The sequence below is a fragment of the Pelodiscus sinensis genome, chromosome 11 (assembly GCF_052426305.1).
Source record: "Pelodiscus sinensis isolate ZL-2025 chromosome 11, ASM5242630v1, whole genome shotgun sequence".
Lineage (NCBI taxonomy): Eukaryota > Metazoa > Chordata > Testudines > Trionychidae > Pelodiscus > Pelodiscus sinensis.
The window spans coordinates 51,440,637-51,468,492 of record NC_143062.1 but is presented as its reverse complement, the minus strand read 5'-3'; the positions used below and the strand labels follow the sequence as shown (position 1 = coordinate 51,468,492).

Below are 27,856 nucleotides of genomic sequence, written 5' to 3'. Positions count from 1 at the left end.
TCTACACTAGACCTGCTAAATCGAATGCTAGAAGAGTGATCTCTGGAACATCGATCTTCTCGTAAGTGTAGACATGCCCTCACTGTCCCAACATGATGCGGTTGCTGAGTTCTAATGACCCACCATTGTACTTGGAAGGAATATGCTTATCCCTTGTCAGGAATGGTGGGTACAAGGCAGGCAGAGACGCAGTCCCCATTACAGCAACATCATCCCAAGAAGCTCATCGAATTCATAAATCGTACAGATGGATCCCCCAGATTGCCATGTCTGTACACCCTGATTTTCACAGATTTATATCTGTTTTTATAATGGACCAGGCTGAGGCTCAGCTAGTCAAATAGTAACAGAAAAATTAAGATTAATACATATATTGCAAATGAATATGGAATATTTGTTCTGCTGTTAATTTTAATGATATTTCGAAAGCTGGACTAATTATTGTAAAGCCTAAATTTTATACACATTTTAGGATATTTGTCTCAAAGTCAAAACAGAAAGCATGTTATCTATTATGTGCTATTAATTATTCTTCTGCACACGGAGTTTGAGTTGCCCAATCAGGGAGCAGAAAAAATATTTGACTTATGTGACCAATCAGACACTGACCATAATGAACAGGAAAAAGTTGAAAAGGACTAGGTAGGAATAACTGATATTTAACTCCTTACACTAGTCAGTGAATAGGTAGGAATAATAGATGAGGACAGGTTTGTGAATGAGTCACAAGCAGACGAAAAGGGCTGAATTTGTTGAGTAACTTATTGGCAATGAATAATTTCACTGCATGTGAGGTCAAAGCACTCTGATTTGTGGGCCAAAGCTACACAAATATTTTAAGGAAACACAGAAACAAAATGTCTATGCCTCTGGGGTGGTATCACCAAAAGACCTGGTATATGCTGTAACGTTTCAATTGGATTAAGTGTATCTAGAACCACATTGACCAAATTATGCCGGCATTTCTCACTACGAGCAAAAACTTATTCCAGGACTACGCCCACTGCTTTCCAGAATCTGGGTCAGAATGTTTAGCTTTTTGGTCTGGACATGGTGAATAATATTTATCTGCTTGTATATTTCATAACAACTAATTGTGATTCATTCATTGGCGATTCGAGGATGATCTCTGCTCCTGAGACGACTCAGGAGGCTGCTCTGGGAACTGCAAATCTGCCCTCCGGAGGGAACCAACATATCATGGCAGGCCCGCTGCCTCCTAGGGGAAAAAAGTTATTGCCTTTTCCTTCCTTATCTCGCTCTTTTCAGCTTTCAGGGCAAAGTGCTTCCCCCCAGTGGCCCACTGCCTGATGGAGGATGTGGTGTCATTGGGATTGGTTGGCGGCTTGCTCCTCCCAGCTTGTGATGGCCGCATCAGTTTGTAAGATACGCTTTCAGTGTGCTGATGCAGAGTTTCCTCAAGCCCCCACAGGATCTCTGACCATGGGTGAGCTGAGAGCAGAGGGCTTGCCTGGGGAGTCATGGGTCTGCTATGGGCACACAATGCTCAGCCCTGCAAGCACGGTGCATGAGGATCACTGCTTCGATGCTGGTGACATTGGCTTCAGCTATGACCGGGGAAGCCAACGTACTCGCTGGCCCCTTGGCCAAGGTATGTGTGGGGTCAGCTCCGCACTCTCAGAAGGGGCAGGACCCCAGGCAGAAGGGGTGGGGCCGGAGGCAGCCCATCCTCCGCACCACTCAGACTTCACCACCTCCCACTCCTCAGACCTGCCCAGCAGTAGTGTTGGCTGGGGGCCCAAGGCCCCTTTGAATCACCAGGCCCCAGGGCAGTTGCCCTCTTTGCCCCCATCAGTGGGCCTGGCTAGGATGTGGGCGTTAGTATAGTGATCTTGCCACTTGATGGGACGGATTTTCCAGGACATCATTAGTAGTACCGCTCTAGACTCCTGAGGAGCTGTCGACAGATCACCCAGGTTTGGCATCCCTAAAGAAGGGTAGGGTCAACGGTTGTCTTACAGACTCGGATCTGGGTGTCCTGCTGTATGTCACAGCCCATGAAAAGAGGAAGGGGAAGTTTCCCAAAGGGAGTGCTTGTGCTGGATCTCACTGTAGATTGTGTGGTTTGGGGAAAGTTAGTTACTGAAGTAGCAAAAATACTCGAACACTGTCTCCAAAGTCTGACCCTCGATGGTGACTCCTGTGTAAGGCCCGAGGCAGGTCGATAGAGAACTCTGGTCAATACGGAGTGAGAGTCCTAGGCATTGGTAAGTCCAGCACGGGCTGAGGGCGACAAAGTCATCAGCACAGTGAAGATCGCTAACCGATGCCCTGAAGACTTCAGGCTTGGAGCAGAGACGTTGCAGAGTGGAGAGCTGCCCATCCATTCTGTATGGAATGTCAGTTCCACGGGGGAGGTGATCTGTAACGAGGACCCAAGTGACTACTACTCGGATGCAGAACGGGATTGGGACAAGAAGGCAACCCTGCTTAAACCTAGTTTTGATGATGACAGGCTCTGTCTCATGGCCATTACAGAGAACTGAAAGCTATCAAAGATTCGCTCAGTACTGCATGTAAAGGAACAAAAGGTGATCTAGCCATTTTAAAATGGTCATACAGACTTTGGAGCTTGCGTAAGAGATTACACAGGGCCTGGCTGTGCGAACTCTTGCACGCATGCCGAGCTTTAGAGATGTGAGCAGTCCCATTTACTTCAATGGGACTACTCATGTGCATAATGGTGAGTAGGTGTGTAAGCATTCGGGTGACTTTACATTGTAATGAATAATGTATGTGCAGTTGGAGAAGTCATACTGGTTCCTGGTAAAAGTTCTAATAAAAAACAAACATGCTCTTCCAACCTAGTTTTACAGTTTCTTTAGGAACTCCAAAGTCTATTAACAATGAACAAGAAAGATGCTTGTGCTGTGCATGCAACTTCTGGTTCATCTTATATCTGTTCTGGGGATACGAAATGTTGAAATCAAATTTCAGTTACTGCCATTAGCTATAATAATGTTGCAGTCATCTTAGTCTTAAACTGTCTGTCCATTACTCCTCCTAAAACCACTTCAGTTTTGTGATTTGAACAGTCTCAAAATTACCTACATCAAAAATGCTATAAATCCATGAGAAATTCAATAGAGTTTATAAACAAATTCCTAATTCAGATAACTGTTCATTTCTTCTTCAACTCCAGGTCAGAAAACAACATTTCGATGATGGAAAATAGAGAGAACGTGCCAAAGAATAATAGGGTGCATTGCATACAAAGATATATAGTATTTTTACACACACACTCACGATTTTCAAGTGCACATTTTAATAGAATGCTTAAACAAGACTCAAATACGTATGCTGGCATGTCTAAATTGTATTTTGCAATGCAAGTTTGCATGACTTCGAAGATATATTTTAAAAAGAAATATTACAATTATTTTAAGGTCAAACTGGCAATATGTTTATGATTAAAAAATGCAAGCCATGAGCTATATTTTATTACTCTCCTAGAGTGTTATTGTAGTTTTAAAATATCATTAAATCAGCACAAACCAACACTTATCATTTCCTGCACATTTTTCACAGTGAGCTGCATTCTGACTATGAGTAATCTGTTAATCTGTTCTGTGCCTCACAATCCGTCAAAGTGACAGATTCATTCCATCCCTAATACATAATATCTTCATTTACTGTATGCCTTCCTGGAACTTTCTCTTTCGCTAGCACCGAGGGTTAGAAAATCACAAGCAGATTTACAGAATGTCACAAGCTTTTGGTCTCGTCTCTTTCCGGCTCCCCTGCACTCCAGTGAATCCAGCAAGTTATAGTCCCGCCTGTATCTCCCCTCAGTGATCCAGACAGGCTACCCAAACTCATGCTCCAGGGCCCCAGCTGTTGCCTCCCTTGGGTGGACACTTGTGTCCCTCTCCCTTCTGACCCGGGGTATCTCTAGGCAGCACTGCTCCCTGCATTTACGGTCTATTCCCCATCACAGAGGGCTTGCCCAAGGACACCTGCTGGCTTTATCTTTAGCAAGGGCTAACAGGTGTAATCGCTACAGACAGAAGTTACCACCCAGCACTTCCTACTGAAGCCTGCTTGATTCTTAAAGTGAAAGGTGCGACCAGAAAACATCAAAAACAACAAAAGAAGCTTCACACAAGTTAACAAGCTTACCAGAACTGGCCTCAGCCCTAACATGGATTCTTGTAGGATCAATCCGTCAACCTCCCTACCTACAGGGGGTTCCTGTTGGGGGTCACAAATTCAGAAGAAACTCCCAGTCCTTATACTCTGAAGATTGGGGCCCTCTGTGGACCAGAGGTCCTGTCTGTTTGCTAGATGAAGAAAAAAAGGCCCTGAGACAGTTTTAAATTCATCTATTTATCCAAAAACCTTTTCTTTGTCTGCTGGTCCCCGGAGAATCCAGTTTGAATTAGTATATGCACATCTCTCCAGGAGGTGGCTTCGAAGCCTTGTTAACGGAAGAAGTACATTAGCATTCCCCCTGCTCCTGGGGGGAGAAGGTACATACAATGCCACGAACACAATTGCATTTTTAATGCGATGGACCCCAAAGGCATTAACACTAATTCAATAAGGTTTAATTTAATTCAATAAAGTTTATCTAAATTCCATAAGGTTTGTTTGGGTTATTGCAGGATATTGTCAGTGTGTTACACAGCCTGACTACATACTCACCACTCCTGAAGAGAGCAGAGAGATTTTATTTTTAAATTTGACTAGTTTAATATTTAATGAATGAATAATTAAAGACGAGGGCACTAAAAGTACAAGTGAGATTGACATGGAAATCCCAATTCAGTTCCCATTAAAGTATCTTTCCCTTGGCTTCTATGGAAGCTGACTCAGGTCAAGAGAGCAGTCATGAATTCTACACATTGCACCATATCCTCAGAGGGAGTAAACACTGTGAGTAGCCTAGGCACGCTGAAATCAGTCAGCATACAGCAGCTGAGAATCTAGCCTATTCAGCTAAGGATTTTCTTTCATGTCAGCAGTTGAAGAATATATTCTAGTAGTTTACTAGAAATATAAAGAACACAGGTATATTCAATTACAGCCGTCTAAAAACCATAGCACAAGACTTGACTTGCAAGTTAATCATTTCATAGATAGCAGATCATGCCATTTGGTGGTCAGCTCTTCCTTAAGGAAGTACCCACAATTTTCATCATGGTTTATATTCAGTAGTAGCTAAATTGCAATTCTACTTAAAGATTACACTTCCATTGTATTATGCTGTTGACTTGTTGGCTAGCTTTCAAACTTGGTGTTCACTGCTCTTTTGTCATTATAAATCATGTTAACCGAGAAAAACAACGTTTTATTGCCTAATTTAACTAAAATATTATGTCTTTTCTTCTTTCTTAACTTTGATTAATTTGTTTATCAGTGTATTGGCTGTATAAGTTGCAGTAAGGAATCTGTACAGGGAAATAAGTGACTTGGCAAAATTCCTATATATTCACATTTAATCTCAGTCAAATAGATGATAATAAAACATATCAATTATCCACTGTCATCACTTGCATTCACTTAAATGCCCAAACATTTAACAAAGTGTTAATTAGTGTGTGTGTGTATGTGTGTGTGGGGGGGTTATAAAGCTAAAAAGTTGAACCCTTCATTTTCAGAATTCTGTTTTAATGCTTCATCCATTCATAATACACCTGAAGCTGCTTCTAACTAGCTTTGTCACGGCTCACTTCGTTTGCTGTCTCACACAGGCAAGCCCCCAGCAGTCTCTGCCACAGAACATATCCCATTTGTCCTTAATGGATGACGAGGGAGCGAGGGCCTTTTAAAAAATCAATGGTCAAGTACAGCTGAGGGAAAGAATAACTTGAACATTAATATAATCAAATTAGTGTTGTGCTGCTGAAAACAAAACCTGAAAATGACTTTTCCTTCTCTGTGAAAGGAATCATTCAAACACATGCAGTCAAGACAACAATGGACTTTTGACATATAATTCCACTGACCTGGCTTTATGCGGATATAACAATAATATGAAATGATAAACTTCATCATGAATGTAGCAAACACTATGCTTTTGCAGTGTAATCTGCTTTTAAAAGTCGCTTGTTTTTTCCATAACAATAGGCTGGCCACAAAAGAATGCTGAGTTATAAACTTGCTTGTTCTTGCGTGGCAAAGCAAATGCATAATTTACCATATTGTAAAAAAGACAGAAAATGCTAAAAACGAATGTTTTTTCAAAAAGGAAGGTGAATTTTGGAAGCTATGTGGGGCTGCCTGACCTCACCCTAGAAAGAGGAAGGTAGGCCCCAAAGGTCTCTGGCGCCTATACCTGTGCAGAGGCAACTTCAGGATCAGAATATAAGTAAACTCCTTCTCTGCTTTGTCTGCCTGGCCGTCTGCTTCAATGGAGTTTCAGAGATCCATGAATCCCACCCAGACACCTCCGAGACCCTTGATGTTGCCAGGGTAACAAGGGTTTCTGTTTTCTGGAAAGATGTCTGTATACAATGCTCAGCCAACGTGACAACATCACTGGCTTTACAATGCCCCGGGAAATACTCCTCAACCTACTCTGGATCTCTAGCTCTCCAGCTTGCTGTGTTGACACCAAGCTAGCTTAAACCGCCACTATCATCATGGCACAATAAAAGAGGCTAATGTATAAGCTCTGGTCTGCACTAGGGCGTTATTTCCAAGTAAAAAGCAGAGCGTCCACACAACCAGGCCTGTTATTTTGAAATAGGGGCTGGTTATTTTGAAATCTGTACTCCTGCTTTCCTTGGGTAATATGCTCATTTTGAAATCGCTAGTTCGGGAGTTAGCATTTTGAAATGAGTGATTTCAAAACAATTTCCTGGTGCAGACATGCCCGACGAGCGAGCTGCTTGGAGTAGAACTAGTTACCGAAAGAGCAGCTTCACTGTGACAGCATCCGGCAGACAGATCGACTGTGTCCGGATCTGTCGCAGCGGGAATACGAAGGAGCGGAGGGACAAGGAGCTGACGAGGCCCCAGCAAGGGAGATGCTGCATTCCAAGGTGCATCTCTGAGAAATGGCTTAGCAGCAGGGGCAGAGAAAAGCATGTCTAGCCAGGCACTGCTCAAGAGAAAGGCATTTCCCCAGCCCTGGGCAGTGAGGTGAAGGGACAGAAATGAGGCTGATTCCAGAATGGCAGAAGCAGGGAAAGGGGTAGAGACTTAAGAGCTTGGACTCTGGGGGCCTCTGAGCTCAGGATCATGCCCCCTTGGAGTCTACTGCCTGCTTGGGCTGCCAGGAGACAGGTGAGCCCCTTGCTCAGGTATATGCATCCCACTGGCTATTTTCCCTCAAGCTGGGGGGGGGGGGTGGGCTTCCTCAGTGGGGCAAATAGCCACTGAGGCAGCACAATGGATCCAACCCGTAATCAGGGCCAAGGTCTGTGCAGCAGGGTAGGACAAGTCCAAGGGCCGCTGTTAGGAAGCAGGCAGTTGTGTACAGGCGTGTGAAATGACCAGGGAGTCAGCTACGAAAAGGCTGGAAGCAACACCCAGGGGCTTGCTCGGCGTGTGGGAGAGAAAACTCAAAGATTCCAGCTGAGGGAGCCTCACAAATTGTGGTCAAACCTCCCAGAGCAGCAGGGGAAGCAGAAGCCTCAGTGTATGGACTCAGAGAGTGGGGGAGCCATGTGCTTTTCACCAGGATGCCCTCACATAGTCTCTACCTGTAGGTCACCAAGCCCTTGAGGGCCCCTTTGGAGCCAGCTGTTCCGCCAGCACTGTGGAGTTTCTAAGCGAGTTTTAATAAGGTGTATTGTGTGTAGCTCACATTTATTGTCATGGTACCTTGGGCGCATATTGTGACCTGACAAGTGCAGCAGAACGTCACTAATTCAGATTAACGACTGGGAGACCCACCATAAATTACTGAATTTTGTGAATGAGTGAGTAAGTGAACAAGCCTAATGAAAAAGCAAAGTACATTTTGTGATACATTATCCCTGTTCACTTATTCTGACAGCTGCAATGTAGTTTTATAATACTTCATAATGTAATGTTGTCTGTTTGGTAAAAGCAATGAAGTTGCATGACTTTGCTCTTGTAATGAATCATAAAAATGAATATGCTTCTTTGATTGTATTGCTGAATTCATTTTTTTAACGTACACTTTCAACCTTGAGCTACTTTGCTATTTAATCTATGCTTGGAAGAGAGTGCGACAGCCATAGTTTATGTGCGAATTCGACAGTGTGCAGATTAGTGAAGGTCTGTTGTCGTGCAAAGATATAGGTACACTCCTTTTGTGACTGAACTGTATTTTCAGGAGGTTTGAATAACATAGCAAGGTTAAAGGTATAATCCAAAAGCATGAATCTGACATGAGGAACTGGTCTGTTTGGTTTTCATTAGCGGGGGCAAATGAAATGAGCACTGAATGAGCTCCTAGGTTTTACTTTCATAGAATCATAGAATACTAGGACTGGAAGGGCCTCGAGAGGTCATCAAGTCCAGTCCCCTGCCCTCACGGCAGGACCAAATACTGTCTAGACCATCCCTGATAGACATTTCTCTAACCTACTCTTAAATATCTCCAGAGATGGAGATTCCACAACCTCCCTGGACAATTTATTCCAGTGTTTGCCTACCCTGACAGTTAGGAACTTTTTCCTAATGTCCAACCTAAACCTCCCTTGCTGCAGTTTAAGCCCATTGCTTCTTGTTCTATCCCCAGAGGCCAAGATGAACAAGTTTTCTCCTTCCTCCTTATGACACCCTTTCAGATACCTGAAAACCGCTATCATGTCCCCCCTCAGTCTTCTCTTTTCTAAACTAAACAAACCCAGTTCTTTCAGCCTTCCTCCATAGGTCATGTTCTCTAGACCTTAAATCATTCTCGTTGCTCTTCTCTGGACCCTCTCCAATTTCTCCACATCTTTCTTGAAATGCGGTGCCCAGAACTGGACACAATCCTCCAACTGAGGCCTAACTAGCGCAGAGTAGAGCGGAAGAATGACGGCTCGTGTCTTGCTCACAACACACCTGTTAATGCATTCCTGACAATGCAGCACAGAGTTACATCCATGCAGCAGAATCTTGCACCTCTATTATAAATGTCAGATTGCCTGATAAGGGCGAATGTTGAGTGCTTGTGGAAATGAGGAGTTCTGGGGAGAACTCTGTACCAAGGAGATTTAGTTAAAGGAAAATGAGAAGAAGCCAGATGCTTGCTTATGCTAAACAGAGGTGGGCAGGAGTAATGCATGCAGAGAGTCTGGTTTCCAGCTTTACTTTACATCCACTTCTCTGCTCACGTGTAATTTTGAAAGTAAAACCACTGTCTAGACGCGGTTCTTTCGAAAAAAATCCTCCCGGAGTACAGGATCTTTCGAAAAAGGGTTTTTCCCCCCCCCGAAAGAACCGTGTTTTCTTTCACTTTCATTGTTCTTCCTCGACAGTTGGTGGAGTGTCCCCTTAATTTAACTAAGGGTATGTCTACACTATAACACTATTCCAAAATAACTTAGTCTGCGTCTACACAGCAGGCAGTTATTTCAAAATAGTGTCAAAATCCTGTCAAGCTGAAGGATTTCTTACTCCGATTCCTGTAACCGTCATTGTACAAGGAATAAGGGAAGTCGGAGGAAGAGTGCTCTGTTTCAAAATAAGTGCTGTGTAGATGCTCCCTCTTTAGCAATAGGTTATTTCGAAATAAGAAACGCAACTGATGTTGCTCAATTTGCAAAGCTTATATCAAGTTAAGCCCTGCAGTGAAAATGCACCCTAAGTGTATGGTGGAGTGAGCAAGCAAGTAGGTTTCCTTTAAAAAGTTTCTCTAGTTAAGATTTCCTCATACATTTATTTGAGCCTCCGGGCCTCAAGGGTGAAACTAAGCTAAAAAATGAATTCATTTATACAAAAAAGCAGCTTATCCATTTTTATGATTCATTACCCAACCACTGCAGACAGATATAACAAAAATTAGAAAATCACATGCTGTGATTAAGTAATTATAAAAGATTTTGATTTTCCTATGTTCGGGAAGAAGCACAAACTTTTTTCTAATCTTTTGAAGTCGTTAATCTCTTAAAATGTTCTGATTTGTAAGTCACTGAAACAAAAAGTAATCATGGATGGTACAAATTTCAAATCAATTGAGATTTTATTATAACATTAAACAATGTAATCTGATATACTGCGTAACCTCTGTTTGGTAATTTATTGATTTGCACAGTTATTGGTTTCTGTTTGAAAAGATTCAGTCACCAAAATAGAGAGAAAACATCACACTTAACTGGCTAAAGAAAATACCAGAGATTATAAAGGAAAGAAAAACGACAACATCCCAATCAGCCCAATGTAATACACGTAGGTTCCGATGACAAGACAGCTTGCTTCAGTCAGCCTCTACTGAACCAATGGGATTGGAGGTCAGTGGCTATTAATCATTTGTCAAAGGCGGCAGGCCCTTATCAGCCAGGTATAGATACAAAGGGGCTTATATCACAACCTCAAGTGGCAACGCCATAAAGGATTTAAACCACAGCACAGAAATCCCACTCTTTAGAGATAAAACCATGAAATGCTGGCCTGGATAGCATCATCCATTTCCATTTAGGTATTTTAATCAATATTTTATATGCTCTTCAGGACTTTGGTGAGTTCTTTTTTTTTTTTTTTTGTAAACAGTAAAGTCCAAAGAAAAACGAGACAGGCTAGGGGAGAGGAAACAGACAGTAGGTGCAATGCAACTGCTGCTGATTTTACCCAGCCAGTTGCTGTGCTTTTATCCGCTCACAGCTGAGGGGTGGAATGAATACTGTAAAGAAAACAGAATAATTACAACTGAGTTATTTTCCATAGCAGCTCTCCACATGGAGATCGACCAGCAGCTGGTGAGAAGATGGAGCTTGAGTGGGAAGAGATGGGGTGTGGAGAAGGCAGGAGTGCAGTGAAGGCGGAGGGGGGGGGGGGGGTGGAGGGGGGGGGAGGGAAGAGAGAGAGCTGAGTGTTCCAGTTCCTCCTGCAGACTCTACTGGACTTGTTGGGGATCTTTAGGGGTCAGAGCCCTCACCCTTGCCCCTAAGCCTTAAGGGGGCATGGAAGTGCCCTTCAAAGTCACTCCAACTCCGTGGGAGCCTTACTAACCTCAGCAGATCCCAACACATCTGGGGACAGTTGTTAGCTCCTCCACCGTCCCCAAATAGCTTAAGTAGGGTCTTTGGGAGACTGACTATTCTGTTTAGGCTTTTGGGGATGAACCCACTTCCTAACCCTTGCAGATTTATTGGGATGAAGATGCACTTGTTTGGCCAACACCGGGACAGTGTGAATGCTGGGGTAGCTAGTTATCTGAGGGAGCCCGAGGGCCTGGCCCGAGACACGCATCCTTCACTCCTACGCTCCTGGCTTTCTAACATTCCAGCCTTTGCTCTGCTTTTTACCATAAATGCTTTTTCAAGGTGCGATGCCCATAACTCACTGGTGCGGACCAGCCACCAGTCACCACACCCCGGTGTCCGGGAACAGCACACAACATGGCCAGAGAACTCCCGCACAGCCTGGGTCAGATTTTAGGTGTTGGCCTTTCATGCTGGCTTTCATGTTCCCAAGCCACAGCAGGTAGACGGCGAACTACAAATAGCTGTGCCCACAGTTTATTGCGGCTACATTTATTTATTTATTTAGGACAGGTGCAAAGTCCCAATCCCAGCTGACGCCGGAGTGAAAATCTGGCTGAGCATCATTTGCATGAAATGACTGAGGTATAAAATATGTTCCTTCTTACAGGAAGCCCAGCTTAAGTGCTGAAATATTTATGTCCCGTCTTAGCTTGTTTATGCAGTTACTTGGGAAACCAGCTGCTTGAACTTCAGTGCATAAATTTCAGGAGGTGGCTTGGGAAGAGCCTCCTATGCCACCATGCCAATATTGTGACATCTGGTGCGTCCCAGGCAGAGCCAGTCTTTGCAGCAATCATTTTCAACTCTAATAAACAAAAGGCAGAACGTCAGCTCTTTTTGGAAAGGAGGGATGTTCTGAAAAGAACGTGTAGAAACTTCAAAAAGTCAGTCCGTGCAATGCCTAGAGCATGGCCCACAGGCCTTCTTGAGAGCGGGTCCAGGGTTCACAGCCCTGCAGCGCCTGGAAGGCTGCACAACAGATCACTGTACAGAGCGTTTCCTTTAATAACACTTTCACGCCTTCCGTGCCAGGCCAGTCGATGGAGGATGAAGTGGGACCTGCTGCAGTTGGGGTAGGTGTCCATTTGCAGCCCTCGACTCTAGAGGAAGAAGTCTCTCCTCGGTGAGGGTAGTGGCAGCAACGCCACTGCCTTCTCCTTTGGGCTGAGCGCGACTTTAAAATCCAGCCAGGATGCCACAGTTGTCCCCTTATGGCACCTGTCTGAGCGAGGCTTGGAATCCAGCACATCTCCAGGTGATCCTGGCCCTGGCCCCAGCCACCCCGGCTCACTGTGCTAGCAGGCTCTGGAACCCCAGAGGAGCACAGTCTGGGGCTGGCTGGTGTGTCTATACCGAGGTTGGGGGTGGCTCTGTGGAGAAAGACGGTTCCCTACCTCTCGTAGCTGTTGTCTTTCGAGATGTGTTGCTGATGTTCATTCCAATAGGTGTGCGCATGCCGCGGGCATGGTCACTAGAAGGTTTCTCCTCGCACTACCTCTCAGGTTGGCTGTGGAGCCCCTTGGGTGGTGCTTCATGGTGCTGTATACATCTACCTGCCGACATGCCGTCTACTCAGTTCCTACTTGCCAGAGTATCCTGATGGGGGACAGACAGGCTTGGAATGGGCACAAGCAACACTTCTCAAAGAACAAGTTACAAGAGGCAGGCAACGGTCTTTTCTTCAAGCGACTGCTCCTGTGCGTTCCAGTGTGTGACTTCCAAGAAGTTTGTACGGAGGAGGGGCCGGCTCTCAGCCAGTCGCTGACTGCAGAACTGCCCGGCCCAAGGCTGTGTCAGCCCATGCCTGCGGAGTGGGATGTAGAGCTGTGGCTATAGGAGCACATGGCTGGTCTACAGATGTCCTGCATCGGAACCTACGCAAGGAACCCTACAGATGATGCCTGCGCTCTGGCGGAGAGGGACGTTAACACTGGACATCTGCAGAGCAGCGACGTGATCCTCTAGCCACACGAGGTCACAGCAGGTTCTGATACGTGACACGATCCAGGACGGATACGCTGGGATGGAATTGGGAGTCCTCCCTCCTATTGGCCCTAGCGACAAAGAGCTGTGGTGCTCTGTGAAACAGCTTGGTGCATCCCGTGTCAAAGGTCAGGGCTAGTTTCATACCCAGTGAGTGCAATGCGCCCTCTTTACTGCTGGCTTGGGGTTTTGGGAAGAGCACGGGCAGAAAAATATCCTGGTTCAGGGGAAAATGCAGGAATGGTTGTATCTTGTCCTTGTAAAAGACAGTGTAGGGGGCTGCGAGGTGAGGGCTTGCAACTCTGACGCCCATCTGGCCAAGGTTATGCTACCCAGAAGGCCACCTTGTAGAAAGGTAGGACAAATGGACAGATCAAGAGGGGCTCAAGTGGGTGTCCCACGAGCTTGGAAAGGACCGGGCTAAGGTGTCTCACCCAAGGGCTTAGTCTGTCCAAACCTTTAAGAAAGCATGCTGCCATGGGGCTGCTAAAGAGAGATCTGCTCCCGGCACTGGGATGTAATGCCTACCTCGCACAGCTGTTGTTCTTTGATGGCTACTCGATGGAACTCAATCGAGGATCTGGTGTTCAAGTGCAAAAGATAAATCAAGTACAGAGGGGCTAGAAGCTTGCTGTAGGGAAGCGCCTCTTCATAGAGACCAAATTGCAAAGGAAAGACAGTTCCACCTTGCCAGGTAAGTTGTGCGAGAGAGGGTTTACGGCTGCCCAATAGGACTTTCTTAACTGAGCTGGAACACTGCGTCCTACGCCAATTCAAGCATGGAGTTTTCATGCGGTAAGGTGGAGGGACCCCAGGCTGGTGCGCTGCAGCTGGCCATGAGGTCTGGGAGCAGAGGGAGGGTCATGGGCCTGTCCGCTGAGAGGTCCAGCAGTGTGGTGAACCAGAACTGGCTGGGCCATGCTGGTGCTATGAGGATGACTGACACTTTGTCCTGTCGGACTCTGAAGAGGATCAGTGGGAAGGGTGGGAACACATGCAGAAGGTGGCATGAGCAAAGGCATCCGCGATGGAGCTGTGGCTCTGGTTCTGAAAGGAGCAGAACTGGCTGCACCACCTGTTGTGTTGGGCTGCAAAGAGGCTGACATGGGGATGACTCTGCCTTTGGAAAATGGACAGGCAGAGTCCACTCCGATGGACAACTCATGAGCCCTGAGTGAGTTGCTGAGGCGATCCAAGAAGGTCCAGAAGGTCTGTGGCTCACAGCTGTATGTGAAGGGTTACATAGAAGTTCCAAAGTCAGAGAGCTTCCTGGCATTGGGGAAGCCCTTCCCCCCCCCACACAAACACCCACCGAGACCCCAGCCAGCTCCTGCTCCCTGGCCAGGTCCCCCACCTCCACCCCCAGCAGGGCTACCTGCCGCCCTGTCTGTTGAGATGGAACATCGCTGTGGTACCAACGTGTACTTGTCTTGTAGCTGGTGCTAAAATGCCTGGCAGGCAGCTCTGTGCTCTCGGACAGTTGATGGGTAGCTACAGCTGAGACCATAACCCCCAGGCCTGATGTGTCTGTGACTAGAGAGATGGTGGACTGGAGCTTGGCAAAGGTACCCTGCACACCGGGCCTGCGTGACCGTCCTATCTAGAGTCCTGAGAAAGCCTAAACACTGTCACTAACCAGGCCTGCAGGGGGCGACGGTGCAACCTGGAATGCTGCAGCACGTGAGAGCAGGCTGCCATGTGGCCCAGAAGTCTCATGCACTTTCACACCACAGTGGTAGGACACCTCTGGCCATGGCCTCGCAACGTGCCTCGGGCAGGGAGGCTCTTGCCAGCGTGGGCTCCAGGAGACTCTATCCTTTGTGTCGGGCCCAGTGTGCACCTGGCTGCATGTAGAATGAGTCCCAGGTTGGAGAGGGTGGTTTGCACCAGTGCCACGTGCTCCAGAACCTGCTCTTGGGAACTGCCCATGATGACCCAGTCCACGTGAGAGAAGACCCGTTCTTGGCTCCTGAGCAGGCGGGCTGCCACTCTGGGAACACACGTGGGCCTGTGGCGAGATGGAACGTGGCAGGGTGATCTGACAGTGCAGGTCTCTGACTACAAACTGAGCTTCTTTGAGAATGCATTCGAGTTTCATAGATCCAGGGTGGGTCTTTGCTCCCCTTTGGTCTTGGGAATAAGGAAATACCGAAGCCTCTGCCCTGAACTCCTCAGGAAATGTACTAAGTACAACTGCTACTCCTAATCTAATGGGGTAAAATAAAACGATCTAAAAGGTGAGGGATGACTTGCAGAGCAAGAGGTCAGGAGCTCCGACAACTGTCGCTGGCGGTAAGAAGGAACTGATGAGGTGGTGGGTTGGAAGGGAGCTATAGACGGTGCCATGGAGGCACCTCACCAGGAGGCTTTACAACCGACCCAAAAGGTGCCCCTAAGGAAAACCTTCCAGCAACCATGCATGTAGCGCGCGCGCATACTGGATTGCACACGAGCCATCACTCGAAGAAGAACTGAGTCTAGCTTTAGCCCTGTTTACTGCTCTCAGTGTCGTTATCTTTTAACGGTTTTCTTTTCACCTCTCGTTCCTTAACTTTATGAAGGATAAAATATAAATTCCAAGACAGTAACTGCTGTGATTGTGCTCTCCGTACTTTACGAATATCATTATCTCTCACACTCTTCCCCAGTCACTTGGTACCTCCTCCTCAGTTGTCCATGACTATTCAAAAAGAAACAGCTTGTGCTACGATACTGTTATGTTGGCTATCACTCACACCTGCAAATCCACACAGCACAGCAATCTACCATTCTTCAAACGTTCCCTTCCCAGTTTCTTTCTAAGAATGCACGAGCTATTGCAGAGATTTAGACAATTCTAAGTGGGTGTTCAGCCAACAACTTATTGCTGGAGTCGCAACTAAGCTGATACGGAAACACCCCCCAACAAGGGGCTAGCACAGCATCTGGGGTGAGACAGAGAAGTAGTTGCTATTTCTGTACACTAGGAGGAGTGCAAGTTGTAAACCATGCTCAGTAGCTGCTTTAAGGCTTCATTCATGGCAAACACACCTGCACGGACACATGGCTAATTCCTTCCCATCCCCTTTCCTGGGCCTTTAATTAGCAGTTGGAAGCACCTGGCTGTCACATTATTGGATTTTAAGGGGAGCAGACAGATCACTGCTGCACCCATGGGGGTGTTTGCCCCAAAGTCTGTACAAAGGGGGCCATGTGAAGTGTCAAATGAAAGCTTATGTTCTACTGATTCAATGTATGCTACTCATGTACTTGTGTGATGTCTGTATGTGGAGTTATGATTACGGACTCTGTGCTGATACTGGCCTGGACTGCCTGTTGTAAAGAACAATTGTTCATTGATGACTATGCTAATTAGCAGGGCCCCGAGGGCAATGGCTCTCAGAAAGGCCAATACGCACCTGGGGAATGGAAACATGCAAACCAGGCAGGGCTGGATCTCCATAAAGTTTTCCTGTAACTTGAGAGGTTAGTTGGACCTGACTGGCTTGCAGCAATTCCATGCTAAAGTAGCTGTAAAGTCCTTAGTCCCAGGAATGAAAAGACGGGTTTTTTAAATAGAGCAATGGGTCATAATGAAAGGGATAGCGAAATTTGCTACTAGCCTAACTGGCTGCTGCCTTCATCTTGCTATTCTGAGAAGCAAGCACAGAATTGCACAAACCGGGGGTGTGTGTTTGTGTGAATATATATGTTGTTGAGACACAAAGCATGGCCCTGTGTCCTGACTGGCAAAGCATCTATCCACAGCTCTGTAGGGGGCAGAGAGAGCTACCAGGAATAACCCAGTCTGAATCGGGGGTGGCTCTCAATATGGTTTGCTGCAATTTTACACAAGTCAGTGAGATTGAAACTGGGAAGCCATCGCTAAGGAATAATCGCAGACAGGAGGCCAAATGTCTTTGCGAGATGTATTATGTCACTGAACCAAGGACAGCGTGTGAGCTACCAGCTACAGTAACTGTCAAACTTCTTCTCTTATTTGAAGCTGTGTATGTGCCCAGTGCATGGATGCTGAATCAACTATGCAATCTAACAAAATGTGTTATTCAGTTGTCACTGTATTGCCCAGGGTGAGCCTACATACAAGTAGAAGATCCCTGTCAGAAGATCCAATCTCTGCATTTATTTATACACATTTTTGGGTTTGCGTTCCCTCTAATCTCTTCCATCCATGTGCGGAATAAATGTTTTTATGTGCACCGAAGCATATGCGACAGCAGGAGAAACAAAGAACCTAGCTGGGGGCGCACTGCTAATCAGCTGAGTGGCACCGGGATCTCTTCTGAGCTGCCAAACAAGTGCACAGCTGACAGGGACCAGATACGATGTTAGCTTAGTTAGGTGCATTGTAACTGTTACGCTGGCCAAGTTTCTCATTGGAGTGTTTAGTCATAACAAGGAATTTGAAATTATTAATGTGTGCGCACATCTGTCTTACGGGGTGAAAACTAACCCTGGATTCCTAAGAAGAGAAAGGAAATCTAGCCTAATTTCCACTTTCAGTACTTAGCAGGATCCTATAGTAAATCCAGCTATAGTTTCTTGCAAGGATTGGAATTCATGGTCTGTGGGAACACATTACGTCACAGCGAGGATTGGTAAGTAAGCTGACTTACCTCCCATCTCCATAGGTTACACACACATTCTTTCTTATGCTGATTATCAAAACTGGTTTTAAAGAATAATTCAGGAGCTCACTTGCTTTAGAATCATGTCAGATTTATCTCCCTTCTCATTTACTTGTCCCCATTTCCTCCACGGTGAACAACATTTCTCAGTTTTACATCTTCAATAAAATGTAACAATGTGAATCATGATTTTTCAATCACATACCACAAATTACTTCTGCACTGTACATCTTCTCCAGTTTTTATATCACGATGCAAGCTGACCTCAGAATGTTGTCTTTTATATTTACAGCCCAATAATGCCTTTCTGGCAGCTCACAAGGGATACTGAATGTATGAGGCAGTTGCAAGTCAGGTATTTTACAGAGATTTTGATTACCTGCATTTGTCAAAAATGATTTTGTAAAAAATTAAAGATTACTGGGTGATAGATTAAACAGCAGTACGAAGGCCGGTAGTAGTTTTTGCCCAGAAAACTTGATTTTGAATCTTTGTACAGTATATAAAAGCACAAACTGACTTTCTTGAACACATTAACTTGGACTTGATATGTTAAAAATGTTGGGGTTAAGTATTTCAGTAGCTAGACTGCACCTGGCATGGAGGCTGTGTCCAGACTCAGGGGTTTTTTCGGGAAAAGTAGCCTTTTTCCGAAAAAACTTCCCCTGCGTCCAGACTCAAGCCGCGTTCTTTTGAAATTAAATCGAAAGAACGTGGCTTTTTTTTCGATGGCTGTAAACCTCATTTCACGAGGAAGAACGCCTTCTTTCGAAAGTTCCTCTTTCGAAAGAAGGCGTTCTTCAATGTAAATAGGGCTTCTTCGAAAGAGAGCATCCAGACTCACTGGATGCTTTCTTTCGAAAAAGCAAGCCGCATTTTCGAAAGTTCAACGTGCAGTCTAGACGCTCTCTTTCGAAAGAGGCTTGCAGTCTAGACATAGCCGAAGTGTTTGGGCATATACTGGAACAATGACTTTTAACAAATGAACTACTCATCCTTCCCTTCGGCAAAAGCCTGTCATGCCCTAAAGACAGAAGACTTGAGCACTGTCAGACGAGAGGAAGAAATCAATTTCAGAAATCAAACCACCTGGCGTTTCTAGCTGGGTGCTGGGATGGGTAAGCAGGACCCCAGCTATCTACAGCCTTTGTAGACCAAAGCCAACACCTTGAGGGGCATGCGAAAGGGAAGAGGAACCAAGGCCTGGTAACAAATCACTGCTGAAGCAGAGATTACCAAGGATACTCGTAGCTGCAAAGTGCGCGGGCCAACGCTTCCAGGTGATCTTCAAAGGGAGTCTGCACTTCACATTAGGCTAATCTCAAGTGAGGGTAACAAAAGCATGGAGGGCAGTGCTGTGATCCAGACTTGAGAAACAAGTGGTTGCACGTACCTCGCTGAACAGAAACGGGCAAGGTGTGTTGCAACTGGCACCCAGACCCCAAACAGATTGCTAACAAGCTGAAACAAGGCCGACAGACCTCGGCAGTAACAAAGGAATATCTTACACCCCCTGGGTCCTTTCCCTGGCCCACCAGCATCAACTACTTGTTGCCCAAATCAAACCTCATGCACTTGCTTTCATCTGAATACAGTCTTGGCCACGCTTTGGAAAAGCAGAGTGTTATTGGGGTCTGATGAAAACAGAGAGCTGGCTGTCTGTTTTTACAACTACAGTCCAACACGGAGGCTTAACAGGTGCAGTAACAAAGGGTCTTAAGATTTCACAGCTTCTCTAGCTTAAGACGTTTCTGATGGCGGACAATGAATCCTCTAGCTCCAGTGGGGTAGCCAAGTTAGTCTGTAACTGGAAAAACGTAAAAAACAACGAATAGTCTAGCAGCGCCTTAAAGACTAACAAAACATGGAGATGGGATCGTGGGCTTTCGTGGGGACAACAAAAGATCATGACACCATCTCCATGTTTTGTTAGTCTTTAAGGTGCTGCAAGACTATTGGTTGTTTACGTTTTTCCAATTAATTTTCTGTCTCTCAACTTTCACCACTGAAGTCAAGGGGAGTTTTCTTCCTGAGTGCGATGGAATAGGCACAACTTCAGAGTTGATTAGTCTATATACTTTATAGACAGGCCACAGCTGCAAATGCCCTAGAACTATCGCATAATGTTCTACCCTTGCAAGTGCTAAAGGTCCTAATTCCATAATGTTAAAATCATGTATCATTTGTCAAGAATGGGACTCCATGACCACAAGGAATACAAGCCGCAATCCTCCGCAAAATGAACCACCCACCCTCCCCACCAAATGACTAGAGCCCAGACCTCTGTGATGTGTTTACAGAGTTCTTCCCAGGATCGGGGCCTACACTGGTTACATGAAATACACGACATGTGCAGATGGCTATTATACAGAGCAGAGTTCTGCCCTGCACCCTGGTCCCACTGCAGTGCTCTAGAAACTCTGATGATCAAAAGTGGTGGAAAAACTCTATGAAGAAGTAACAAACGAAAAAAGAAAAGATTTAAGATTAAACCAAAGAAAGACACATTTCCTAGCCAGAATAGTCTCACTGAATTCCCATGCCTGGCCCCAAAACAGAATGTTACCTTGGGTTGGAATGAGACAGCGGGTTCATTTCTTTCTGATAGTGATGCCCTTGATTGACTGGCTGTGGAAAACACAAAGAGCAGCGGTGAGAAGATATTTGCGAATATTCTTTCCACATCGCTACAGGCATAGGAACGAATCCTTTTGGGAACTTATATTTGTGAGATGATCTATTAGAATAAGGGCTGAGGACAGACTTTGCCAAGGCCAGAAGGGGCGGAGAGAGCTCGGATCCAGCTCTCCAGAAGGGGTGGAGAGAGCTCGGATCCAGCTCTCCAGAAGGGGTGGAGAGAGCTCGGATCCAGCTCTCCAGCAGGGGTGGAGAGAGCTCGGATCCAGCTCTCCAGAAGGGGCGGAGAGAGCTCGGATCCAGCTCTCCAGAAGGGGGGGGGAGAGCTCGGATCCAGCTCTCCAGAAGGGGCCCCAGGTGGGAGGGGTAGGGCCAGGGCTAACCTCCCCCAGCCAGCCCTTTAGTGCTGTTGGGTGCATGCTGCCTGGGGCTCCAGAGCAGGTTAGTGGTGGTTAGTAGGGAGTCCTGGGTCCTTTCAAATCACCGGGCCCCAGCGCAGCTGCCCCCTCGGTCAGCAGCCTGGATTAGAATTTGTTAAATGGCTTCTTTTCTGGGTTGCTATGCCTATGCAGTGTACACATTTGCATGAGACTTGACCATCTTGCACAAACAAGATTCGGATCCCATGATCCCTTGGTGGCTCTACTTATCAATGTTTATCTTCATAATGGTTACCTGCTCAGTCTTCACGTCATATAACCTGGATCATAGTTTTAATTAAAGAAACTGCACCTGTCATAAGCACTAATGTTCTCAAACAGGGCTGTCAAGCAATCAAAAGTTAATCATGATTAATTGCGTGATGAAAAAAATGAATAGCGATTAATCGCTTCTCCAGGCTCTTTTCGTGGACTGCGTCTTCGCTTTTCCCCATCCCTCTGTCTATCAATCTGAAATGAATCATTCACATGTGTAGGTTCTACTCAGGCCTTCTTAACGATTCTAGTTTCCATCCAGACAGGTCGGAGGACACTTGGCCCAATCCTGCATCACCCTGTTTTTGCACCCCTGGCAGCTCCGCGACCATCTCCTCAGCTGACCAGGAGTGTGCAGAGTAGATGCACCCCAAGAATGCAAGGACATATAAAGGACAGAGACCTGTCATCAGAAGGGTGCAGGCACAGAGACCAGCTAGCCCTGTAACTACGAGAAAGCTCGTTTAATGACACTCACTTCCATGACATCTTGGAGATCAGGGTCCGTGTCTTGCCACACCTCTCCTGAGTTGGGAACACCAGCTTTCCTGGCAAATCAGCTCCCTTGCAGGGAATGAGGACACTTTGCTTTGGGATGTTTGGGAGCTTGTGTGTCTAGAGACCCTGAGAGACCCTTGGGGTGATGCTGTAGTACGTGTGTCATACAAGGATAGTAACCACCACGATCCATAGCCTTGTGAATGTGCTAGGATGTACTGACAGTGTCACTTTTCATTGGTGAGCCAAAAACCTGAGGATAATTGGGCTGTCTGAATACACAGCTGATGATCAACAGCAGCTTTAACACGGCCCGTCTTACCCAGGCAAGCTTCTGCTAATGTTTCACATTTTATAAAGCCTAACAAATCACCTTTATGGTAAAATTCACTGTTTTTAAAAATATCTTCAGCTGTTAGCTATTCTGGGTAATGTACTGTACCTAAAACTATTGCATTCCTTTTGGGCTGTCACAATATAGAACAGCTGCTAAACAATTTGAATTTCAACAATGCCTTTTGATGGCATAGATATTACATTTTAGTTCTTGGAAAACTATCATTAGCTGTAAAATCCAGTTTTTAAGATATCAATTTTATAATGATATAAGAACATCTGTTCATTTGTTTTAACTGCAGTTTAGCAATATAATCTATATATCTTTGCAGTTCGGAAGGGTTTTTGAAATCTCATTAAAAACAAAAATAGCTGGGCATCTTTTAAATGAAGCTAAAAATCAGACTAAAACATGCAAAATGATGGAAAATTTAAAGTCACAAAAAACATGTTACAAGTAAAATATTACTAGGTAACACGCCTATATGCTATGCTACACTTTATAGAAAAGAAAGTATTTTTCAGGACGAAAGATATAAAATATGCCTTCTGGTGGTGCTGTTGCTATAGATTACATCCAGGCACAAAGAGGTTATATAAAATTACCCACCATTTAGAACAAAAAGGCTTACCTTTTGGAAAAGAGCTGTTGATAATTTTTGTGGAAAAATAAGAATAGACTTAATGGGGGAATATGATTCGCAAAAACATTATCCATTTAATAGAGAGGAAAAGATGTTAATGCTTTAAAAACACAGAAAGAGACTACCTAGAAATTAAGTAATCTCTCAAGGTTAACCATGGCCAGGGACAATTTTTTAAATTGTGCTTAATTTTATAAAGTATAATGTACAGATTAGTTCTAATTTGTATCCCATACATTGTGCAGAGAAAGCTGCTGATGTGTACCAATGGAAGGTGAAGGCAAGTATAAGTTTGCCCCTAAATATAAGTTTTATGATGGTCCTGATTTTTAGCATGTGCAGCTCCACCTGGCCCTTGGGAACTGATTTTCAGTAATGAAAGTCAAGCTCAGTGTACATACAAACTAGCGTTGAGTAATACAAATTCTGAACTTCAGCACAGACTGGAACTGGTGGAAATGAGGGTCTTTATTCATGTCGGGTGGCATTCACCTGTACCCAGACAGCAGGACAGTGCCGGGAAAGAACAGACTGCAAAGGCTTTGTGCTCACTTCAGAAGGGGGCTCCATGTGGTCTCCACACAGGCTGTATGTTGATCTGTCAGTTACCTGAGTGACCACAGAGTTGCATAAGTATCTTGTGTACTTGAGTTCTGCTTAATTTCTGGCTTCAATGAAAACTCTGTTCCATAGCTAAGTGATATTAGAACAATTGATTTTAAGGATGTTAGATCATCTAGCCTGAGCTTTTGCACATACTACTATTACATTTCACCCCATTACTCCTGGACTGAGCCCAATAACTTGTGAATGACCAAAGCATGTTCCAGGCAGGCATCCAGCCTTGATCTGAAGATACAGAGATTAACCTTGTTCCAAAGGTTAATCACCCTCGCTGTTGAAAAGACGTGCCTTATCTGTAATTCACATTTCTCTACCTTCATTTCTCCCCCACCTTGACTGAAGAGCTTTTAATACCTTGTATTTGCTCCCTGTGAAGACTTATACACTTATACTAATCAAGTCACTTCTCCATCTTCCTTTTTGATCAAATAAACAGACTGACACCACATTTCTTACCATAAGGCATTTTCTCTAGCCCTGGTGTGACTTGATTTGATTAAAAATGACCATAAAAACGATTGTTGTTACCACTGTTACATAACTGCAACAAATCTTATACCAAGAAGGACACATGGGCATTCTACAGGCTAAATGACCCAGAGCCAACCTAGAGAGACACACTGAAAAGTACAGAAATGGTAACTAGTGCCATCCAGGGCTAGTTAGGCTAGAACTCGGACATGCAAACCTATGCGTACAGGTTATACTAATCGTGTGTATTTACTTAGAGATGCTAATTATATAAACAGATAGTTCCTGTCTGTCGCTATCGCTGTTGATTCAGAGATCAAAGGTGAATATTAACATTTAGATGAATCTTGGGTGAAATAATTTCATTGTCTATATGTCTCTTACAGTCTGTGATAAACTGCTTAATGGAAAATTACCTTATGTTAATTCATGTAGGTGATTACCATGGTGTTTGGGCAAGAGAAGTTTACTTCAAAGTCTGTTGTTCATCCCGGATTCCAGGTTCAAAAGGCTGCTAGAAGACTACATAAAAATCCTTGGGACCGGATACGTTTTAGCTCAGATCTGCGTAAGGTTTCCAGTAGGGGAAGCCTATGCCATAAGGATTATGTTGCTATGCTGGATCACCCTGAATATGATGTTGGACACTGGACTATAATCTATGGACTACATTCTTTGCAATTACAAAGCTCACCATCTCTATTATGAATGTGATCTCTGAACTGTACTCGTGACTGTATGTATATTGATCTTGTAACCAATACTCACTCTCTTTTTAAAATCAATTTTAGTTTAGTTAACAAGATTTGGCTATACACCTTTCTTTGGGGTGAGAGCTGAAATACTCATTGACCTGGGAGGTATGTGTCCAATCCTTTGGGACTTGTAGAACTTTATAAGACTTGGGTGTCTGGGTGAAGGCCTAACGCTAGGTTACTTTAAGGGAACTGTGTGGTTGGCTTCTTGGTCACTGGTAAGGTCTTACCGAAGCTGTTTTGTGCTAGCTTGGTAAATCTAAGTACTGGAATAATCCCTGGTTTTGGGGAGTGGCTCCCCCATTTAATTGCAATTTGGCCCTAATTTAGTAACCTCAGTTGGCTCCCCTGGACATGGGTCATAGTGGTGTCGTCAAGCTAGGATATACATTACCACAGGTTAATTGGGTTTTTGGATCAGGCCCCATGCTTATGAAAAATAATTGGAATGTTTAAGAGTTCAAATCAGTTACAATGAGTGACCAGGATCATATGAAGACCTTAATAGAAGAAACCTTCAAGAATTGTGTTCATGCAGGGGATTGTCTTAATAAAAAAAGGTCCCAGAGCAAGAACTGGAAAATCTGCTAATGGCCAGTGATCAGGAAGGAGACCCAAGGGACATGCTTGCAGTAAGAAACCAGCAACAACATGAACATGAACAAAAGCGGACAGAGCGTCAATTGCAGGAAAAGCAAATGAGAGCCGATATGGAAAGAGAAACTAAGAAAGGATGGTTGAAACGGAACAAGATGCTGCTGAAAGGGAAAGACCAGCCCACCTAAGGCATGTGGCATGACTCGCCACTGAGGAAAGGGCTCACAACTTCAGCTCCATGTACTAGAAGAAACTGGGAAAGCATCTGCCCCACTTACAAAGATACCAAAGACTCAGAGGACTTGCTGTCTACCTTTGAATGGCTATGGGCGCTACATAGGATCCCAGGTGAGCAGGGAATGCCTGTGCTATTAACCAGACTGGCTGGAAAAGCCAGGGAAGTGCTGGATAAACGAAAGGAACAAGAAGCCTTAGATTATGTGCTGTTTAAAGATTCTGTGTTAAGGTGATTCAAGGTCACTTCTGAATCAAACAGGGTTAAATTTAGAAAGTTTAAAATGTTTAATGACTGTACTTTAGTGGAATGTGCACTTGGTTAAAAAGTGGGTTGTGGGAGCAATGGCACATGGGAGTTTTGAAAAATGGATGGATTTAATCACTTTGGAACCGTTTTAGACACGGTTCCTGAAAATATTGGAGCAGCTGTCTGTGATAGGGACGTGATTCAGTTCTATGAGTTGCAGAAATTGCTGATGCGTATGCCCAAAATAGGATTCGAGAAGAATATAAACCCCATGGGAGAAGTCGTCACTATTCACCCCAGGTTAAAGAAAAGAAGGGGTTAAGATGAAACCCAACCCCAGCTTTGGTAAATCCATTCATGAAAGCCCGGACCAGAAAAACGCAGAGTCTAAGGGAGGACAAGTGGTCTGTTACTTGGGTGGTACAAGTGCACACAGCAAACTAAAGTGTCCAAATGTAAGAAGTAAAGCAGCAGACGCAGTAAATGGGAATCCAGGCTTTCTAAATGCAAAGACAAAGCAACAGACCTACTGCCGCCTTAAGCTACGTGCTGCCTTGAAGAACTTGACCTTAAAATGCATGTTGAAGTTAAATATGAGCCCACGAGTGCGGAGTTTATTAGCAGTGTAGGAATTACTGGAATGAGGTGTATGGCATGGAGGGACACTGCAGCAGATATTATTTGGGTTAAGACAAGTCTTGTCAGGGAGGATGAGATTATGTGTAACCGTTGTGGCCCTATCTGAATATTTTGTAAGAGTGCCTTTGGCTGAAATCCACCTTCACTAGAAAGGATTTGATGGCCACATGGTTGTGGGAGCAAAAAATACAATTTCTTCAGATCTTTTAATAGGGAATGATTTCAAAGCTTTGTGAGTCAAGTTAATACCATAAATCAGTCATAGAAAGAGAATCATTCTGAGTCTGTGTCTAGGAAGGGCAATGACTTGCCTGTGGAGGATTTCTCTGGATGTCTGCCTCAAGGAAATAACGGTTTGTCCATGCAGAAAGGTGGTATTTATGTGAATGTGGTTTCTGAATGTCTGCCTAATAGCTCAGAAGTGAATCTGGAATTGGATAAAGCACAGGGAGAACTCATTGGCCATGGAAATTATTTCTCACATTGATTATCTGTTGAAGAGTGTCTGCTAAAGGAGAGGTTTCTCCTGCTCTGTAAAGCAGACAGAAGAGGTCTGCAGACTGAAAACTTATCAATTGTCTCAGAGTTGGCTCTGGATATAACTAAAGCCCATGGTGGAAATGCTCCTAAGTTTACACCTGCTAGGGGGAATGGCACTGTAGCTACTTGCATCCAGTTCACGTCATAAAAAAGTCCCGGGGACCCGGCGAATCCGGTGCTTCTATTTTGCCTGTTACTAACGTGTTGTGGGAAAAGGTATGACAATCTTGTCTGACCAGGTTGATATCCAACCAGGGCGGAAGAAAAGCAGGAAGGTGATTTAACCATGTTGCCCACCGACACATGGAAACTTGTAAGAAGGAAGAAATTGTTTGGTCACCTGCATGTTGCCAATCAGGAAAGTTGCAAAGAAAAAAGAGAGCACCTCGGACCCTAGCAGCTTACCTGAAAGGCAGCTGCGTAAAAATCTTCCTGGGGTACCAGAGGCAGAGTCAGAGGGAGTTTGTTGCTTTAGCTGCTGTACCAAAGTCTGTTCTAAGCAGATCTAAAGTGCTGAAAGATTATGTTGCTCTTCAGGATATTGCACAAGGAAAAGAATTTCTTGGTGGAGTTCGTGAGAAGTCACTAGAGGTGCCAAGTGAAGGTAAACGGGAATCGCTCCCATTGACTCTCATTGGGTCATTGACTCTGAATGGCCCCACCTCCACAGGACACAGTTTACTGGCTGAGAAAAATGTTGGTACCCAATGGCCAAAGCCTTTCCAATGAAAACAAATCTACCAACTTTTGCTGTGAAAAAATCCAGGCTGGCTGGCTGGAAGGAGGATCTATTAAACGAATACTGGGAGTGAGCAGTTTGTCTTAGGTTCAAAGAGAAGGCTGGAATTCCAGCTGTACACAGCTGAGCAAACTCATGACTAAAGCCATGGACACTCTGGAAAGGTCGTGTGCTTTCTTAGTAAGCCCTGATGCATCTAATGTCTTGTGGATGCAGAAATTGGTAGTTCAAAAGCAGGAGGACTGTAGCTCAAGAGTGATTGAGGTGATTGTGTCTCTGAGCCCCAAGTCCAACACAGTCTTTGCAACTGCTTGTATGAGTAGGTCTGCAGGATTGGACGAGTTGGTTTCAGGTAAATGAAGAGCATATAAAAGTCATTAACTCTTGAGTAATTATCAGGAAATTGCTGAGATTATTTTGACACATCACATTTGGTTTTACATGTATCACATGACTAAAA

General features: G+C 44.8%; 1 protein-coding gene across 6 annotated transcripts in view; it reads right to left on the bottom strand.

Annotated features, from left to right (window-relative positions):
* The window catches only part of CFAP20DC (CFAP20 domain containing), a 215,555-nt gene that overhangs the window by 14,300 nt on the left and 173,399 nt on the right, over positions 1–27,856 (bottom strand). For all 6 annotated transcript variants that reach the window (XM_075938429.2, XM_075938436.2, XM_075938433.2 and 3 more), the window contains one exon: positions 20,304–20,365. In XM_075938429.2, the coding sequence (XP_075794544.1) occupies positions 20,304–20,365 (62 nt within the window). The remainder of the gene's footprint in view (positions 1–20,303; positions 20,366–27,856) is intronic.